Source organism: Ursus maritimus, unplaced genomic scaffold, assembly GCF_017311325.1.
Source record: "Ursus maritimus isolate PB19 unplaced genomic scaffold, ASM1731132v1 scaffold_21, whole genome shotgun sequence".
NCBI lineage: Eukaryota > Metazoa > Chordata > Mammalia > Carnivora > Ursidae > Ursus > Ursus maritimus.
The window spans coordinates 37379113-37398691 of record NW_024424564.1 but is presented as its reverse complement, the minus strand read 5'-3'; the positions used below and the strand labels follow the sequence as shown (position 1 = coordinate 37398691).

The window sequence follows — 19579 nt, the reverse complement described above, 5'->3', positions numbered from 1 at the left end:
ACCATTTCTATAGTTTAGTAATAGATTTGGCTCCGAGTCCCAACAATGTCGGTAAGAAAAAGGAAATGACCAGTTTTATGAGTTCCAAGTAGAAAAAAAAAATCTTGTTCCATAGGGGAAGCAAATTCTTCTAAGTACTTATCTCTAAAAGAAATTTCTTCATAGACATAATTCTATGGAACTAGACATTTACTGACCAGGACAATTTAAAGTTAAACTCATAGATGTTGCAAAATTAGGTATTAAATGTAAATGTCAAACAAAAAAAGAGAACAGGCAGTCAGATGATATTCATCAGAGTTATTTAAATCTCAAGTACTTACAGAGAATTTCAAAATATATTTCAATTTGAATGGATACTTAAAGTTGTGGTATGATAGGTTTTCTTCTAAATGCAATATTTTAAAATGCACTCTATACTAATGAGCATAAAGAAGATTCCAACTCCACTGGCAGTTCCACAGGCAGAATAACTGCAGTTACCTAAGATTGGGGTCCCTCCATCATAGGCAGGAGGCTCCCATTTCATGATACACCAATCATCTCCCACATCTGTCACACTTGGTGCCACTGGAGGATCAGGGATGTCTGTAGCAAACAAACAAACAAAAAAATGGAATAGAATAGAATAAAAAAATAAAATAAAAAAAGAGTATATGAGAGCACAAAGAAAAATGTTAATTGGAAAATAGATTTTTGGTGATAATCGTTGAAGCATTTTTTTTCTGAATACTTTTCCATTCTTATTGAAATGCACATAGTAACTAATTTAGGCAAAAAGTCATGTTCTATATGGGATAAGGGAAGGTGAGTCCAATAAAGATAAAAATAATGATGTATTCAAGTGCTTTGAACTAGTGTCACAACATTAGAGAACAAGCCCCACATGGAACTCAAGACACTTTTCCTTTACCTTAAAAATGGAACTAAGAAATTATTGCCTAATATCAGATGTGATTTTGTTTTGTGTTTTGTTTTTTTTAACTACAGAGTGAACTTTCAGTGGAACTGAGTCAAGGACTAATTGTTGTAAATCAGTTGGAAGAATCAAGATGTTGACTGGTAGAGGGGCACCTGGGTGGCTCAGATGGTTAAGCTTCTGCCTTAGGCTCTGGTCGTGATCTCCAGGTCCCGGATTGAGCCCCATGTAAGACTCCCAGCTCAGCGGGGAGTCTGCTTCTCCCTTTCCCTCTGCCTCTCCCTGGGCTTGTGCTCTCTCTCTCTCTCTCAAATAAATAAATAAATCTTAAAAAAAAAAAAAAAGATGTCCACTGGTAGAAATCTAAGTCAAAAATGGCAAGTTACCATGTTTTGTTAACATAGTTCAGTGCCTGATAAAGTGACACTAGTTTCTGATCCATTTGAAATACATTTCTTAAGGGAAAAATAAAGTGACTTGAAGAGGCCATGAGAGCTTGGGCCATCAATAATCTGCTGGACTCATTTCACTTGGTTTCAGGCTTAGGAAAAATGTATTTAGGAGGTTATCTAAGGACTGATATAGATCTTACCCTTCTAGATGATTGTGATGTTGGAAATTGTTTAGCAATTGTGTTTCAGTAGGTTTAAAGGGCACCGAAAGGGAATATGACTGTGGAGAGCTAATGACCAACAGCCCCAAATGGCTAAACTTAGTTATGCATTCCTGCAACTGGACCTCTAGGCAAGAAAAAAGAAGAGAAAGAGAAAGGAAGCGAAGAGTGGGAAGGGAAGGAAATTTTAAAGATTTTTATTTATTCCTTTGAGAGAGAGAGAGAGACAGAGAGTACACAAGCAGGGGCAGAGACAGAGAGAGAGGGAGAAGCAAACTCCCCACTGAGCTGGGGGCCCGAGGCAGGGGTCGATCCCACAACCCTGGATCATGACCTGAAGGCAGATGCTTAACCATCTGAGCCACCCAGGCACCCCGGGAAGGAAATTAAAAAAAAAAAAAGAAAAGAAAGAAAGAAAGAAAGAAAGAAAGAAAGAAAGAAAGAAAAGAAGAGAAAAGAAAAGAAAAGAAAAGAAAAAAGAAAAGAAAAAAGGCAAAGGTAGAAAGATGGTGATTGATAAAATATAGCTATACTGTGTTTTTCTTTGTTGGCTACCCAGAAGAGCCAAAAGAGCCAAGAGCTGCCAAAGTCTTCTCTGGATATGGACATGTCACCTTGATTCTAGAAGTTTGTTGACCCAGAGGACTTACCCACAACTTTAATCTTGATGCTTGCATGTGCTTCCCCAGCTTCATTTTTCAGATTTATGTGGTAAACACCAGAGTCATCTCTTTCAGCGACATCAATGACCAGAGTGCTGCTGTCAGGGTAAGATTCTGCTCTTATCCGGCCACTGCCCTCCATAATAGCCTAAGAAGGAGAGAAACAAAATATGGCACGACCTATATGACAAGGACTACTCCAGAGTGCCTTATAACTTAGGCTGGATGTGGTGCTAATGCCTAAAAGGCATGTTCTTAGTGTGATCCTCCACCAGCCCTAAGGACAAAGGTAATAACATTCCGTATTACACAGCAGAGAGCTGTGGGATTTGTCTCCAAAGCCCACTAACCATGAACTCACCAAAGAAAAAGTTGGAGGACAAAAATATGACTGCAGAAGTGTTATTTTAGGAGAGGAGTCTCTTTGGATGTGAAATTAGAACACTTAAATTCATATCAGGAACTAATCATGATTTGCTTATTTCCTTATATGTCTTGAAAATGTAGAAATACTGAAAAGGGTTGAAGAAGACCACACGCCAATTTTCCATACAAATTGTTGAGTATTGATTTTTCCCTTCTAATAGGACATGAAAGAATGAACATCTAATCCCCAAAGTAAAGACAGGGTAGGTTGGGCCTTCCATTATATTTTCTTTCTTTTTTTTTCTCCTCCTCCTCCACCTTCTCCCCCCTTTTCTCTCCCTCGCTTCTTTTTTTTTTTTTTAAAGATTTTATTTATTTATTCGACAGAGATAGAGACAGCCAGCGAGAGAGGGAACACAAGCAGGGGGAGTGGGAGAGGAAGAAGCAGGCTCCTAGCAGAGGAGCCTGATGTGGGGCTTGATCCCACAACGCCGGGATCACGCCCTGAGCCGAAGGCAGACGCTTAACCGCTGTGCCACCCAGGCGCCCCCTCTCCCCCACTTCTTTCCTTCTCTCTTTCTTAGGCCAGAAATTTAAAACAGCATTCCAATTTTCTGATTCCTAGGTCATATCTCCTACATGACAATGAACAGCCAGTAGACAAAGAGAAAAAACAGAGGAGGTCAAGGTAATTTAGAAACTGGTAATTTTCTAATAACTATTAAATTAACTCTTTGCTCTTTTGGGTCTGGATTAGGACTCCTACGTCTTCAATAACAAAAGATTGTGACAACAATAAGAATAACTGCGATAGTCTATAGTTTTCATAATTCTGCTATAATTGAACAAAATTTCCTCATATTAGCTAAACTCTAATCTTAAGATTATAAAAGGTGTTCTGCTTTCTTTTTAATGTGAAAAGAGAAATACTTAGGGTGGTTTTTTATTATCTTCTTTAGTTTTCTATATTTTGTTTGCTTGTCTATTGTGCTATCATTTACATAGAGTAAAAGTCACACTTTTTAGACATAGAGTTCTGTGAATTTTGATAAATTTGTGTGATTGTGTAACCACCACCACAATCAAGATACAGACCGTTTCTGTGACCCCCCAACAGTATCCCCATGTTCCTTCACAGTCAGCTCACTCACTGCACACTCTGGTCCCTGGCAACCACCAATCTGTTATTTGTCTCTCTAATTTTCCTTGTTCTAGAATATCATATAAAGGACTCAAACTGTATGTAGCCTTTTGGATCTGTCCTCTTTCACTTAGTGTGACGCTCTTTAGATTCATCCAGGTTACTGCATGTGTTACTAGTATCTTCCTTTTCACTGTTGAGTAGCAGCCTATTGTATATTCCATGTACAGCTGGTTTAAGCATGTACTAACTATATGTTTGCACAGTGGGACTTTTGAGTTGTTTCCAAGCTTTGACAATTATAAATAAAGCTGTTATAAACATTCAGGTACAAGTTTTTGTGCAGACATATATCTTCATTTTTCTAGGGTAAATACCTAGGAATTTTATTATAGAGTTGTATGGCAAGAGCGTGTTTACCTTTGTAAAAAACTACCAAACTGTTTTCCAAAGTGGGTGTACCGTTTTGCATTTCCACCAGTGATGTAGGAGTCTTTAGTTGTTCCATATCCTTATAAGCATTTGGTGTCGTCAGTTTTTAGAAATATTTTTTGTTGTCGCTGTACAGCTTCTTTCATTCAGCATAATGATTCATCTAAGTTGTTGCATACATCAATAATTCATTCCTCTTTATTGCTAGTAGTATTCCATTGTGTGAATATCCTATCATTTGTTTATCCAGTCACCTGTTGACGGACATTTGTGTTGTCTGCGTTTCTGGATACTGTAAATAAGGCTCCTGGGGCTCCTGGGTGGCTCAGTCGGTTAAGCACCTGCCTTGGGCTCAGGTCATGATCCTGGGGTCCCAGGATCAAGCCCTGTGTTGGGCTCCCTGCTCAGCGGGGAACCTTCTTCTTCCTTCTCCCTCTCCCTCTGCTGCTCCCCCTACTTGTGCTCACTTGCTCTCTCTCACTGTCAAATAAATAAAATCTTTTAAAAAAATAAATAAATTATAAATAAGGCTACTATGACCATTTGTGACTGTAGATTTTTTTGTAGGTTACATTGAATTTTCTACATCTATGATTATGTCATCTATAATAACAATAAGAACAGTTTTATTTTTTCCTTTCCAATATGGATATCCATTATTTCTTTTTCTTGCCTGATTGTCCTGGCTAGAACCTCCAGTACAAACTTGAATAGAAGTGGTGAAGATAGGGGGCACCTGGGTGGCTCAGTCCGTTAAGTGGCTGCCTTCAGCTTGGGTCATGTTACCAGGGTCCTGGGATTGAGGGCCCTCCCCCTCGTGTTGGGCTCCCTGCTTGGAAGGGAGCCTACTTCTCCCTCTCCCTTGCTTGTGTTCTCTTGCACATGCTCTCTTTCTCAAATAAATACAATCTTAAAAAAAAAAAAAAGTTGTGAGGATGGACATCTCTCTCTTTTGTTCCTGATCTGAGAGGGGAAAGCATTCAATCTTTCACCTTAAGTAGAATGATCATTGTAGGATTTTCACAGATTTTTTTTTTTTACCATATTGAGGAAGTTCCTTTTACTTCCTAGTTTGCTGAGAGATATTTATTAGGAATGGATGTTGGGTTTTGTCAAATGTTCTTCTGTGTCTATTGAGATGATCATGCTTATTTTTTCCTGGTTTGTTAATATGTTGAATTATATTAATTGATTTTCTTTCTTTTTTTTTTTAAGATTTTAAACATTTATTTGTCAGAGAGAGAGAGAGAGAGCAGGAGCACAAGCAGGGGGAGTGGCAGGCAGAGGGAGAAGCAGGCTCCCCACTGAGCAAGGAGTCCAAAGCAGGACTTGATCCAGGGACCCTGGATCATGACCTGAGCTGAAGGCAGATGCTTAACCAACTGAGCCACCCAGGCATCCCTATATTAATTGATTTTCAAATGTGAAACCAATCTTTGCATTCCTGGGATAAAACCCAGTTGGTCATAATGTATTCCTTTTATATATTGTTGGATTTGATTTGCTGAATTCTGTTTAGAATTTTTCATCTATGTTCATGAGTGATATTGGTTTATGGTCTCTTCTAATATCTTTTCCTGGTTTTGTTATAAGGGAATAACTGGGTTTCAAAAATGAGTTGGGAAATACTCCTATTCTCTTTTCAATTTTCTGGAAGAGTTTGTGTAGAATTGGTATTATTTTCTTCTTAAATTTTTGATAGAATTCTCCAATAAAGCCATCTAGGCCTGGAATTTTCTTTCTGAAACTTTTTAACTACAAATTTCGTTTCTTTAATTGATATGGGGCTATTTAGTACTGATTTAGTAGCATTCTGCAAATTCTGATATGTGGTGTGCTCATAAATATTTTCTAATTTCCTTTGTGGTTTCCTTTTTTTGATTCATGATTTATTCCAAAAAATGTTAGTTTCTAAATATTTGAACGTTTTCCAGATATCTTTGCTATTGATTTCTAATTAATTCCATTGTGATCAGAGAACATACTTTTCATGACTTAAGTCCTTTTACAGTTGTTGAGACTTACTTACGGCCTATCTTGGAAATCTTCCATATGTAATTTTAAAATAATGCCCAATCCGCATGTGTCAGTGGAGTGTTCTATAAATGCTAATTAGACCAAGATGGTTGCCAGTATTGCTCAAACCTGGAATATCCTTACTAATGGTCTGTCTTCTATCAACCACTGAGAGAGGAGTATTGAAATCTCTAATTCATGTATTTTTCTTTGCAATTCTATTATCTTGCTATTTGTTTTCTACTTGTTTCATCTGTTCTTTATGCCTCTTTTTCTGCCTTTTTTTAGGTTAATTAAATTTTTTTGTGTGATTTCATATTATGTCCTTTGTTGGCTTATGAGCTATAACTTTTTGTTTATTATTTCAGTGGTTCCTTTAGGGCTTATAGTATACATCTTTAACTTTTCAGCCTACCTTCCTGTGATATTACAATAGCATACCTCCCTTCCGACCCTCCTAATTCTTGCCTTCCATTTCTCCCCTCTTGACCTTATGTTTCTATTGTCATAAATTTTACTTACATTTATGTTACAAACACCACAGTGCATGGTTATTATTTTTGCTTAAACAGTCAATAATCTTTTTAAGAGACTTAAATAATAAGAAAAAAACTCTTATGTTTATCTATGTAGTTGTCATTTCTGATGCTCTTTGTTCCTCTGTGAAAATGTTTCCATCTGGCATCATTTTCCTTCAGATTTAAGGACTTCTTTTAGCATTCCTTATAGTGCAGGTCTACCAGCGATGATTTCTTTCGGTTTTTATATATATATGAAAATAATTTTGTTTTGCCTTCATTTCTGAAAATTCTTTACTCAGTATAGAATTGTAGGTTGAAGGTTTTTGTAGAATTTGTAGAATTTTTTAGAATTCATAGATATCTAGGTTGACAGTTTTTTCCTTGATGTTGCTCCACTGTTTTCTCACTTGCTTTGCTTCTAGAAAGAACTGCTGTCACTCTTGTCTTTGTTTCTGTATATTTAATGTGATTTTTTTCACTGTCTACTTAAAAGTCTTTTTTTCTTAATCACAGGTTTTGAGCAATTTGATTATAATGGGTCTAGGTGTGGTTTTATTAATGTTTCTTGTGCTTAGGTTTTATAGAGCTTCTTGTATCTGAAATTTTAGTTTTTATCAAATTTGGAAAAATTTTGACCCTTATTTCTTTACATATTCTTCTGTCCTCTTTGGGGACTCCAAATACACAAATATTTCCCTGCTTGAAGTTGTTCCAAAGCTCAATGATGTTGGTTTTTTTTCTCTAGAAAACAAACACTCATTTTTTGATTAATAAATTATTCCTTTTAAACATTTTTTAATCTTTATTTTTTAAAAAGACGTTATTTATTTATTAGAGAGAGAGAGACAGAGAGCATGAGAGAGAGAGAGAGAGCACAATCAGGGTGGAGGGGCAGAGAGAGAGGGAGAAGTAGGCTCCCCATTGAGCAGAGAGCCCCACATGGGGCTTGATCCCAGGACCCTGGAATCGTGACTTGAGCCAAAGGTGGACGCCGAACTGACTGAGCCACCCAGGCACCCTTTCTTCTTCTTTTTTTTTTGTTTTAAAGAGAGAGAGAGAGAGTAGAGAGTAGGGTTGAGGGGCAGAGGGACAGAGAGAATCTTAAGTAGGCTCCACATCCAGAGTGGAGCCTAACCCGGGGCTCAATCTCATGACCCTGAGATCATGATCTGAGCTGAAATCAAGAGTTGGATGCTTACCTGACTGAGCCACCCAGGTGCCCCAATAAATTATTTTTTAAAGCAGATTTAGACTCACTGCAAAATTGAATGGAAAGTTCAGAGAGTTCTCATATATACCGTTCCCTACACATGCACAATCTCCTCCTCAACTGACATCCCACATCCCATATTTGTTACAGCTGATGAACCTACATTGACACATCATTATCATTCAAAGTCTATATTTACATTAGGGTTCACTCTTATGTTATACATTCTGTGGATTTTGCAAAATCTTTAATGGCAGGTGTCCATAATTATAATATCACATGGAATAGTTTAACTGCCCATAATACACTTTATATAGGGAGCCACAGAGTGACACTCGAGCTTGTACTACTCTACCATGCCAACCTTATTTAGTATTCTCCTCATTCACTCTGACCCAGCCATACAGGCTTTTTTTTTTCAACTCTTTCAATACATCAAGTTCATTTTCTCCTCTCCTCTTGTCCTTTGCACATGCATTGACTTTACCTGGAAATCTTTTTCCTTTGATCTTCACATAATGGTTTCCTTGTTCTTCATAGAGACTATTGTCATTTACCTCACAATCACTTGCTAAGCATATTACCCTGTTTTTTAAAAATCTTCATAGCACATATTACTATCCAAAGTGGTTTTGTTCATTTATTTATTTAATAATTTATTGTCTATTTCTCGTCTACCCCATTCTCTGACACCCATTAGAATGAAAAATGGGCCACATACAGAAGAATAAAACTGGACCATTTCCTTACACCATACACAAAAATAGGCTCAAAATGGATGAAAAACCTAAATGTGAGACAGGAATCCATCAAAATCCCAGAGAAGAACACAGGCAGCAACCTCTGTGACTAGGGAATGGGGGGATGGGGTAACCAGGTGATCGACATTAGGGGGAGCACATGATGTAACGAGCACTGGGTATTATATAAAACTGATGAATCACTGAACTCTACCTCTGAAACTAATAATACATTATGTTAATTGAATTTAAATTAAAAAAAGAATGAAAAATGGGATCTTGTTCACTGTACATAAAAACTTGCCCAGTGGAAAAACAAACAGCAACACACACATACACACAAACTTGCCTGGTCACATGGCAGGTACTTAGAAATATGAAAAGTAAATGAATGATGATTATATTTACATGAAAATCGGTGATCTTTCTTAATCAAAGGCATTATATCTATACTGAACCACTGTATATATATTTGCTTTCTTCTTTCATCTGACTAATGGAAGGTAGGAAGTGCAATGGGCAGTGTGTGTGTGTGTGTGTGTGTGTGTGTGTGTGTGTAAGTAAAACAAACCTTATCTGCTCGGCTCCAAATGGCTTTGGGAGGTGGTTCTCCAGAGATAGGAATCTCAAGACGAAGCTTGCTTCCTGCAATTACTGTCACTGTATTGTCAGCATCAAGACCATCCAGGATGATTTTAGGAGGATCTAGAATATAAAACATGGCCTTTGTTATCAGACAATCATTTCCGTGTGAATATCTGGGCTAATACTTTGCTAGTGCTGAACATCGGTAGTCACCAATATTTTATCTGACCAAAAATATAAAAGGAGTCAAAGTAGTTGGTGGCTGGCACCTTGCAAAACAACTTCACTATAAGACTTCTTAAGAACCAACTATTATAATTAATGACAGACCAATTCATGTATTTTTTCTTTAAATATCACAGTTTTGAATATGTTACATTTCCAAGGTAAGCAAACAACAACAACAACAAAATCAAGAACACAAAACTCTGCAATGATTCATCTACTCACCAATAACATGAACTTTGGCAGGCAAAGTAATAGGGTAGGCATCTGGTGCAAATACATAATCACCTTCATCTTCAATGAGAGCATTGGCTATCACTAACTTGTGGATTCTAAGGAAACAAGAAAAACATTTCTAAGAATTTACAAAGACTTTAGGTTGTTTATGGCCCAACTGAAGAGACACCTGGCCTTTATCTGATTAACTTATTTAGGGTTGGCTGGAGAGAAAGATAGATCAGGAAATAGAGAGAGAATATAATGTGAAGGCTTAATTATCCTATTTATTGACCTATACTAAAAATTCGTTTTGGAGTATACGAAATTATCTGTACAAAACTTGCTTATTATGCATGTGAGAGTCTATTATTCCTTTCTCATCATACAGTTTTTTAAAAAAGACTAAAATATAATATCTCACTAGTGCTACACTTTAAGATTTAAGAACTTACCAAGAATAATCTTCTTTACCAAGATAAAGAATAATCTTTAACATTTAAGATGTTAAATCTAAAAGCAGTAGTTCTTAACTTTTTGGGGGGGTTAGTGAGTATCTGATGGACACCATGGATCCTCTCTCTAGAGAAAAGTGTGTATTTTTGTATACACAGACCTTGCTTACAGCTTCAGAGGATTTATGGGGCCCCCAGAAGTTCATTCATGATCTCCTAGGATCCACAGATCCAAGGTTAAGAACTCTTGCCTTAAATCTTTCCTAGATTCTAGATTATTATGTCCACCTCAAAAATTGTGGGAGGTCATGCAACACTTACTAGTTAGGGACCGTTAATCCATTTTGATTGATTCTTTAACTAGGATTCAATATCAGTCCTTTAACCTCATGTTTAGATGGAAAGGATTGGTTGATGGCTTTTGAATAGCCAAAGCACCATGCCATGAGGTGCAGATAAAGGATCACTGGTAGGACATGATATAGAACAGAGAAATCATATGTTCTTGCTATTTGGAAGCAAAGAACCAGACACAGATCCTCTCTTTCTGACTACTCTCCAAACCTCCTCACCAAATATGTAATTTAGGAAGTGGAGAAAGTGGATATGGGGACCAGCCCTCCCTTATGGGTCACCTAACTTGCTTACCTTCCCTTGTGAACAATCTTTAGATGGTCACTTTCCTGAACAGGTAGGCCATTTTTAGTCCATTTTCCTGATATGTATTCAGAGATTTCACACTTCAAGCAGATTTCTTTTCCAAGGTGTACAGTTTGATCAGTCAGAGGTGTCAAAATCTTCAGAGGTTTCACTACAGAAAAATAGATAGTTATAGGTGCCAAACTCAAACTCCGGACAGGCCAAGGCGGTATCTTATTTTGAAAATGAGAATTTGCTCCAGTGCAATTGATATGTTAGGGGACAACTGGAACATAACACAGATTTTGTGTTTGATGATGCAGGATTTCATTCATATAAAGGAGAAAATGGCACCCAGCTGACTGAGCCAAGTAGGACTGCACAAAATGCACACACACACACACACACACACGTCAAACATTTACCAGCTACCTGAATTCACTCATGCAGTATGAGCCACACTCACGCACATCTGAGATTACCACTGTCCATCCCATTTCAAAAAAACCTCTTTCCACAACTTCACAGTGGCTCACTAGCTACAACACTTTCCACACCACTTACACAAGCAAATTCCAGGTCTCATTTAACATAAAGTGCCATATTTATTAACTACTTGACATATGTAAAACTATGATACTGTTTTTTTATTAGGTTCTTTTTTTTTTTTTTAATGTGTGGCTGACAAAATTTTTGAGTGTTGTGCCCATAACCTCACTTTCCCCATTAATCTTGTGGTTTTATTGCATGATTTTGTATAGCATAGTGATTTTAGAAATGCATATATTGCATTATAGCAGAACTGACTGTAATTGCTTTAAATGAATACAAATATCAGGTAAGGGTCTGCCTATGGTTGAAAAAGTTTTTTTATATTAAACGAAAATGGCCGAAGTTCTGTAAAGCATAAGGAATGTAACTGAGATAACCTCTGAATAATTCAGTGAGCCTGTGGATCACAATTGGACTAAGAAAGAAGTAAGGAAGTAGGATTTCTGCTCTGCATGTATTACCAAACTTCCGGTGAGATTTGCTATTTTAATTTTCGTGGCTAACTGGAAGAGACACACTCTGCTGTTGAGGACTGACTATTATTTGGGGGCACTTCGGGAAGTACATAAACTCTTTTATGCCTCTGGATCCTAGTAGCAAATGGGTTCTTACAATGTTCTCATTCGAGCCTCCTTGGTTTGGGCAACTTCCTTCACACTCCAGATGTAATTGCAGAATGTTGAATGTTTATCTAATGAATAGATAGCGAATTCACCCATAGGTTATACAAACATCAGGGTTTTATATCACATCTAGGTATTTACCATCTATTTATGTGGTCTTGGGATTAAAGTATTTCTGAACTATTTGGATAACTTCTCTGGCAGGTGATTTTTAGACTCCCCAATACTGTGTTTTACTATTAAATTGAGTAGTTGGTTTCCATCTCAGAGACCCTGACTGATGTGACATAGACACTCAGTTAGAATGGAATCCAATTTTACATATATAAAATTGCCACAAGTAGAAATCAAATAGATTGAAACTAAAATTGAATTAACAAACGCAACACCAATAGTTAGCCAACTTGGAAGACACCCAAAGAAATCTTACTTACAGCCAACACTAAGCTTAGCAGATGACTGTCCTCCTGTTGTCATTACAGAATATTCTGCACTGTCAGCCTTTGTTGCTCCTTCTATGATCAAAATATGTTTTTTGCCCTCAACTTTAATTCGGTATCTTGATTTTGGACCAGGGATAATCTCCTCACCATTCTTAAACCTGAGTTAAAACAGATTATAAAATAGATTTTAAAAAGAGTTTTATAAAAGACCCTTCAGGAGATGGACATTATTGGTCTTGTTTTTTTGCTAGATCCTGGGATTTAAGAACAATTTGTTGAATTAAAGAATGTATGGATCATTGTATCAAATGGATTCATAATGTAACAAGTATTGTCTGAAAAATTACATTAGAAGAACATTAAGCCCCTTCTTCCCATTCAAGATGCTGAGTGGATATTACCTCTTGACCCACATTGTAGGAATAGCATCATTTAATATGTTTTAAAGTTAGCTATGATTCTAGATTGGAACAAACATTCTACTCTGTGCCAATCACCACAGATACATGCTGTGTAATTTACTATACTTCTCAACAAAGAATTTCATTTTACGATTCTGAATCTCTTACCCTTAATTTTGAGGTTACTCACAAAGAACTTGAGAAAACACTCCCTATCCAGACCAAAAAAAAAAGCCTTTATTTTTTAAAGTAATTGGTGATTCTTAGCCTAAAATATTTTCCCATGGTACTATAACATTAAGGTAACTGGGGATTAAGTGAAAAAAAATATGTAAGTATATTTTTCCACGTAAGTTGCCAGCATGACATAGTGAAAGTAAGCAAAGTGTAGAAGTTAAGAACATCCACAGGATTTGGAGTCTAAAAGACCCGGGCAACTGTAAGTCAACCATTTCTTAGTAAATGCCTACTTCCCCTACATTTACCAACCTAGATTTCTAGATTGCTTTCTAGTTTTATAGGTGAAAAAACCCCCAAGCACCTTCACAGTTTTAGTTACCATTTCTACTAAGACAAATGAAGTTGTGATTCTTTTCGTATGTGTAAAAGCCATTTCCTGTTCTCCAATCTATGAAGGTACATTTTTTTAATCTATTAAAAATGGACAGATCTCAGGAAAGCTATTTACCATTTCACATTGGCATCGTCTTCAGACACCTCACATTCTAATTCCACTCTTTCCCCACAGTAAGCATTCGTATCTTCCAGCTGTTTGGTTACCATAACTGGAGGCTCTAGTGTGAAAAAAAGGGAGAATCAGAATCATTAAATGTCCAAAACCTGCTCATGACCACAGATTTGTTCACAGATGAAAGACCAACAGTAAGAAAGTATCATCTACCCTACGGCTACAGTTAGATGGTGGTAGATAGTTGGTGGGTTTTATTACACCTTTTTTGGCAAAGTAGATAGCTGGTAACCCTGGGTAGGTTTCCTCAGAACCAATCTTCTCAGAACTCTTCAAATCGGATCAATTATTGCTCTGGAGAGCTGACAAAACATGTATCAAATATCCTTCTTTTGGCAAATGAGAAACCATGTGATAGACATTTCTGATGAAGGAGAATCTGTAACAGTAGGATTCCTTGATTCTGGTTCTAGATGGATGATAGAGATTACAGAGCTGTCTGTATTCAGAGGGCTTCATGGACACCCTTCGGCTCTTTCACAGTGTTTTAGTAAATGATTGTCCTTAGCATCCGCAGTGTCAACCACTGATACCCTTTTATTAATGAAGCTGGTTTCAAGAGAAATCTATTTGTGATCAGCTGAATGTGTGAAATGAGGACTATCCAGTAGAGTTTGTTGGGTTTCAGAAACTATAACCAGGATAATTATATACTGCTTGCTTGAGTCAAAAGCATGAGGCATTCTGACTCACCAGTTTTCTTTCTCCTCTCAGCTTTTCTAGTCTTCAACAAAGTTGACGATTAATTAGGATAAACAATAACTGCCAGTGTAGAGGAGCTCCCATGCAGTCGGTCTAACACCCAGGCGAACGCACTTCTCGAGGTACTATTACCTCTGCTCCAGAGCTCAGGAGCTCACCTGGGCATGCTCATTTTGATTACTACTCCTGGGAGGAAGAGTGCCCAAGGCCGGTGAAGACTACAGTAAGAGATGCACTTTACCTCTCACAAAGAGCTCGGTAGAACATTTCTCATCACCAGCTGTCACGTAATACTCTGAATCATCCGTCAGCCCACAGTTATTGATAAACATGATTCTTTCACATCCTTTATGTTCAAAGATGTATCTGTTTTAAATAGGAGAGAGATAACAGTCTGTGAATTTGATTGTATTCTTTCCTTTATTACCAGCAAATCTGGCTTATAATTCAGTATTGTTTGAAAGTCAGGGATAGAATTTTAATCTGCCATTTATGTAGCACATTTTACATAGTTTAGTTAACGCAAAGCATGAAACCAATTGTTATCTTTCCAATGCATAATGTAATACATATGCATATTTACACATAATATATAATTTCTGTATTTTTATAGAAGGTTTTCATTTCATCTATAAATTAGTACCCACGTATTTGCTATTTAGTTTTTTTAACCCATTGTTGGAAAATGGGGTTGGTTGAGGTTGTCAGAGAGATTTAGAACTCTGTACATTTTTTAAAATGACCAGTTCATCTAGTTTATAGGTAGACAGGGACTCAATCTTACTCATTGATCCGCTGATTCCACTCATTGCCTAGTGCAGTGTCACAATAGATTTTGTTAGGTGAATAAGTGATTATGCGGTTTAAGCAATAATATGAACTTAATCACTAATATAGGCAGTAATTTTATAGAACGTGATGGTCTTTTACATGAGCTTAAGAACTAGTGTTATATCACAGTAACCACCTACTAAAAAAGAACTTGAGCATTTGGAAACAAAAAACTAAAAGCCAGGAATATCACAAAACTTAATTGTCTGTGATCTGGATTATGGATGAGTATATTAGGGCATTATAACAGACTAACGAAAAAGTTCTCATTTGGAAAAACTCTCAAATTGAAGAGTTCAAGAATAAAGCATTACACAACATTTTCTGGATAAAGATAAGTGATTAAAATTATGTTTTTGGTAAATTAAGCCACTTTCAAGAGATTTTTATCAGACTGAACATTATCATCACAAAGTCACTCTGTAGGCAGGGCCCCATTAAGAAATTGGAAACCACCTAATTGCACTCCAGAAGTGACAGATTTTCAGGATTAAAGTCTTTTATAAATGTGCATTAACTTAAAAATGTCCTATTAACTTAAAAAAAATACATTGGAGCTGAAAATCTCTCAGGCTGAGAAGGATCTCTGTAAAGTAGTTTCATAATAGACTAGCAATACCATGAGACATCAGGGGTTAGTCTGTTTCCTTCATTTGAGAGAGGGCCAAAAAATAAAACACAGGCTTAAGATGCTCTTCTGGAAAAACCAAAGTTCTCTAATTATAAGGTGTTATTTCCAGTTGGTATATCAAATATGTATTTCAAAATTTTATTTTAAAAACTGGAAGAAGTTTGACAATGCTCTGAAATAATCACATATGACCTATATTGACACAAAACTGGAACTGGAATCACTCAAAAAAAGCTTGTACAGAATTGAAAACATAAAACAAGGTTTTATTTATATAGCACTATAATTTTAATGGTTCCAAAATATATGGAAAGTTTCTACTCTCCTTCCATGTGATTTTGCATTAAAAAGCTATACGAAAATGTGTTTGTATTCACAGAAAATTGAGTCAAACTACTGTTAGATTTATATAGCTATCACTGATTATTGCAAAGCCCACTTACTTTGTACTGGGTCGAATTTCTTGACCATTTTTATACCATTTCACCTCCAACTTTGGGTCTGCCAGTTCCACAGCAAACCTTACTCTGCCTCCTTTATCAACCTGATATGCAGGATCAAGAATTTTTGCAAAAGCTGGTAGAGAGAAAAAGCAAAACTATGTCAATATGTGCATACATAATCTGTGAACTTAAATAGTTGATGTATGTATAAGAAGCTAAAACTAAATGAAAAATTGAGACTCGAAGTAGAAAAAAATTAGGAATCTTCCAAATTATCCTCTATATTTTAGAATTCTGTGTTGATTTATATATGATAAGGTGGTTTAAAAATTTGAAGAGAACCCACATGTTTTTTTTAAAGAAACATAAGAATTATTGAAGAGCGAAGAAACTGAGGATTACTGGAGGGGAGGTGGGTGAGGGGATAGGGTAACTGAGTGACAGGCATTAAGGAGACACGTGATGTGATGAGCACTGGGTGTTAAATGCAACTGATGAATTACTGAACTCTACGTCTGATACTGATGTTCTATATGTTGGCCAATTGAATTTAAATTTAAAAAAAGAGAAAAAAAGAATTATTGAAGAGCCTTTAAAGTTTTAGTGATTGTCCTAATTCTTTGGGAAATTATAAAGCATCCAAATGAAACTGAACTTGAAGAACATGCCATTCTTCTAGCATGATTACTACCAGGATCACTGGCATTATCTTTGTACTTCTTGTATGTCACAGATAGTTTTTTATCACAGAGTTTATGAGATAAATTCAATGACTCATAAGATTAAATTGAATGCCTTTGACTAATTGAAATAGGCTTGTCAAAGTTTTTACACTGTGGAAACATGCCCAAATAATGACACATTTAAAACACTCCTTACATATATGGTTAGGAACTCGGGATTTCAAAACATTTTAAATGACAGAGACCATAGTAGTTAAAAAAATATTATCTTTGAAAGGTCCTAAGCAGATGTGAACTTCTTTGCTTGATTTAATAATTTTCCCCTGATTTTAATGATAATACTCATTTAGACAGTTTGGAAAATACATACACGTGTGGAATGCCTCGTGGAATTTTTATGCTTGCATTTCCATCATTCCAACTTTGTTATACTGTTGCTTAAATAAGCTCACCTCCTCATATTTTAACACGACAAACACTAGCTTTAAAAAAGTTATCTATCATATGCCTCAATACATCAATTCAGAGCTAAGTGATAAGAATTAGATGTGCCAGTGTGGGGAAAAGAGATGTCAGCTTGGCATTCACATGTTTGTGACTATACCATCTCAGACACCTCTCAAGAATAAAACTAAAAATTTTGAAGTTTTGAAATAGTGGGAATTGCTGAGTTATGTAAACAAAGCAAAAACAAAACACTTCTATATTTCCCTGGGTCCAATTGCTCAACCAGTTTACAGGGAGGTTTAGAAACAAAGGGAAAATTTTTAAAAAGAGGTGGTGAGAGACTTCAAATTCTATTTGGACACCCAGGTTGGGTACCTAAATAAATAAATAAATAAATTCTATTTGGACCTTAACAAACAAACAATAATAGGATTGATATGTTACCTTGTTGGGTCACAAAACGTATAACTGACGACCAAGTACAGCAAATTTTAAAGAGCTTATGATCAATTTAAAATGCATTTCTTTTAAAAAAATTTTAAATCGCAACATTTCAAAGCATTTTTAAAAAGATATTTAAAACCACAACAAAAGCAGTCACTTCAGATCCCTATACAGAGCAGCATAGCTGTTTTACTAAATGTTCTGATGACTGCCTTGGGTGTGAGAAGTGAATTCCCCATTCCGCATTAAATGGGTGGAAGAATATGATGGTAAAACAAAGAAACATCGAATCTACTCTGCTTAAGTAAGAATCAAGAATTTGAGAGGGCGGGAGATATGGAGGCTGGAGAAAGGGGCTGCTGAGAAATTCCCAATGCCAGCGAAGGTATTTGGTATTCTATTATGTGGTGTATGTGGTACTTGCAAAGTAAATCCGCATTACCTTAAATCTTCACCAGCAGTCGACTACCCTCCTAGCTATTGATGTGCAGAGCAGCGAACTACTTCGCCTGAAGTCAAGGCTAACGCCTGCAAATTCCACCCATCCGTTCCCTCCCCAAACCCAGCCAGAAACAGGAATATGCGGTGGGTAGAGGAGGCGGCCCTCGCAGCCATGCCCCCCCGAAGGCTCACCGGCGCTTTTCTTCTCCACCCTGCGCATGCGCTTGAGCCTCTTGAGCATGCCACGCAGGTCGGTGATGCCGTACTGGAAGGCGATCTTTTCATACTCGCTGGGGTTCGCATTCTTCAGCAGCTCCCACACGTCTACCTCGGGTTCTTCCTCCTGCGGCTTCACCTCCCTAACCGGGGAAAACCATTCCCTAGTTTAGTAGCCGCCCACCGGCCCTTAAGGACAATGAAGTTCGGAGAATGGTACCGATTTCTCGGTTCAGTGTTAAAAGCCCTGTTTTTAAAGCCTGAGTAGGTAAAAACCGCAGTCTCAAGGAAACTTGCAGGCAGTTAAAGAGCAGATGTATGCACTTCTATTAGCACTCCCGTTTTCTTGGTTAAAAGCAGAATATTAGGAAGAGAGAAAGATAGCAGAAAATATTCTGAATATGTTTTTATTTATTTTCACTAAAGTTTAAAGAGAAGGTGAGGTTTTGAGGAATTTTAAGATCAGTTGTCATCTAGGATATGGGTACTGAAATAATTTTGAAAAGTGGATTGAGAATGAGAAGATTTAAATACTGGTCTATGAAAGAAAAATGATCTCTTTCTACTTTAATTATTGTACACATCCTAGCTATATATGAAGACAGTACAAATAAGTATCTCAAATCTTAGGATTTTGCAAATAGCATTTTTCCTACCGTATTAGTAAATGTGCACACTAGTCATATTTTGCTGTTTTTTATGCAAAAAATTTTTGACACTGCCAGAAAGCTTTTGTTTTGTTTTGTTTTAAATACGACTTTTGTGGGTACATTCACTTTTTAAAAGATTTTGTTTTTCTAAATTGGGAGGGGAAAAGGAAAATGAGGCAAAAAATTCATATTTCAGCTTAAAGTAATGTCTCGAACTTTTTTGAAAGCAGGTTGGGTATGAATTATAAAAATATAAATGGTAAACTGTGAAGAAAATGGCTAAGTTCCAATAAACAAGGGGAAAGTAACATCTTAGTGTAATTATCAAAATTATGACCCCAAATTTTGATCACTGACTGAAGAACATACAGAAAATATAAAGAATATATATGACTAGGAAAATATAAGATTTAAAGTACACTTGTCTGTCCTTATTTTAAAACCAGTAAATGAAAGAAAAACTCAAGAATAAAGACTTTTTAGGGAAAGAACCCCAGTGTAAATGCAAAATGTAATATAAATTGATTTCCTTTGCTGGCTAAATAGTCCTGATTTTTTCTTTTTTCTTTTCTTTTTTTTTTTTT

At 36.5% G+C, this 19579-nt stretch overlaps 1 protein-coding gene across 1 annotated transcript in view; it reads right to left on the bottom strand.

The window, feature by feature from the left end:
• The window catches only part of MYBPC1 (myosin binding protein C1), a 73805-nt gene that overhangs the window by 25277 nt on the left and 28949 nt on the right, over positions 1-19579 (bottom strand). The window contains exons 12-21 of the mRNA XM_008705772.2: positions 18322-18488; positions 16115-16247; positions 14451-14575; positions 13448-13553; positions 12350-12516; positions 10750-10912; positions 9656-9762; positions 9192-9325; positions 2183-2342; positions 484-588 (exon numbers count right to left, since the gene is read on the bottom strand). Of these exons, the coding sequence (XP_008703994.2) occupies positions 484-588; positions 2183-2342; positions 9192-9325; positions 9656-9762; positions 10750-10912; positions 12350-12516; positions 13448-13553; positions 14451-14575; positions 16115-16247; positions 18322-18488 (1367 nt within the window). The remainder of the gene's footprint in view (positions 1-483; positions 589-2182; positions 2343-9191; positions 9326-9655; positions 9763-10749; positions 10913-12349; positions 12517-13447; positions 13554-14450; positions 14576-16114; positions 16248-18321; positions 18489-19579) is intronic.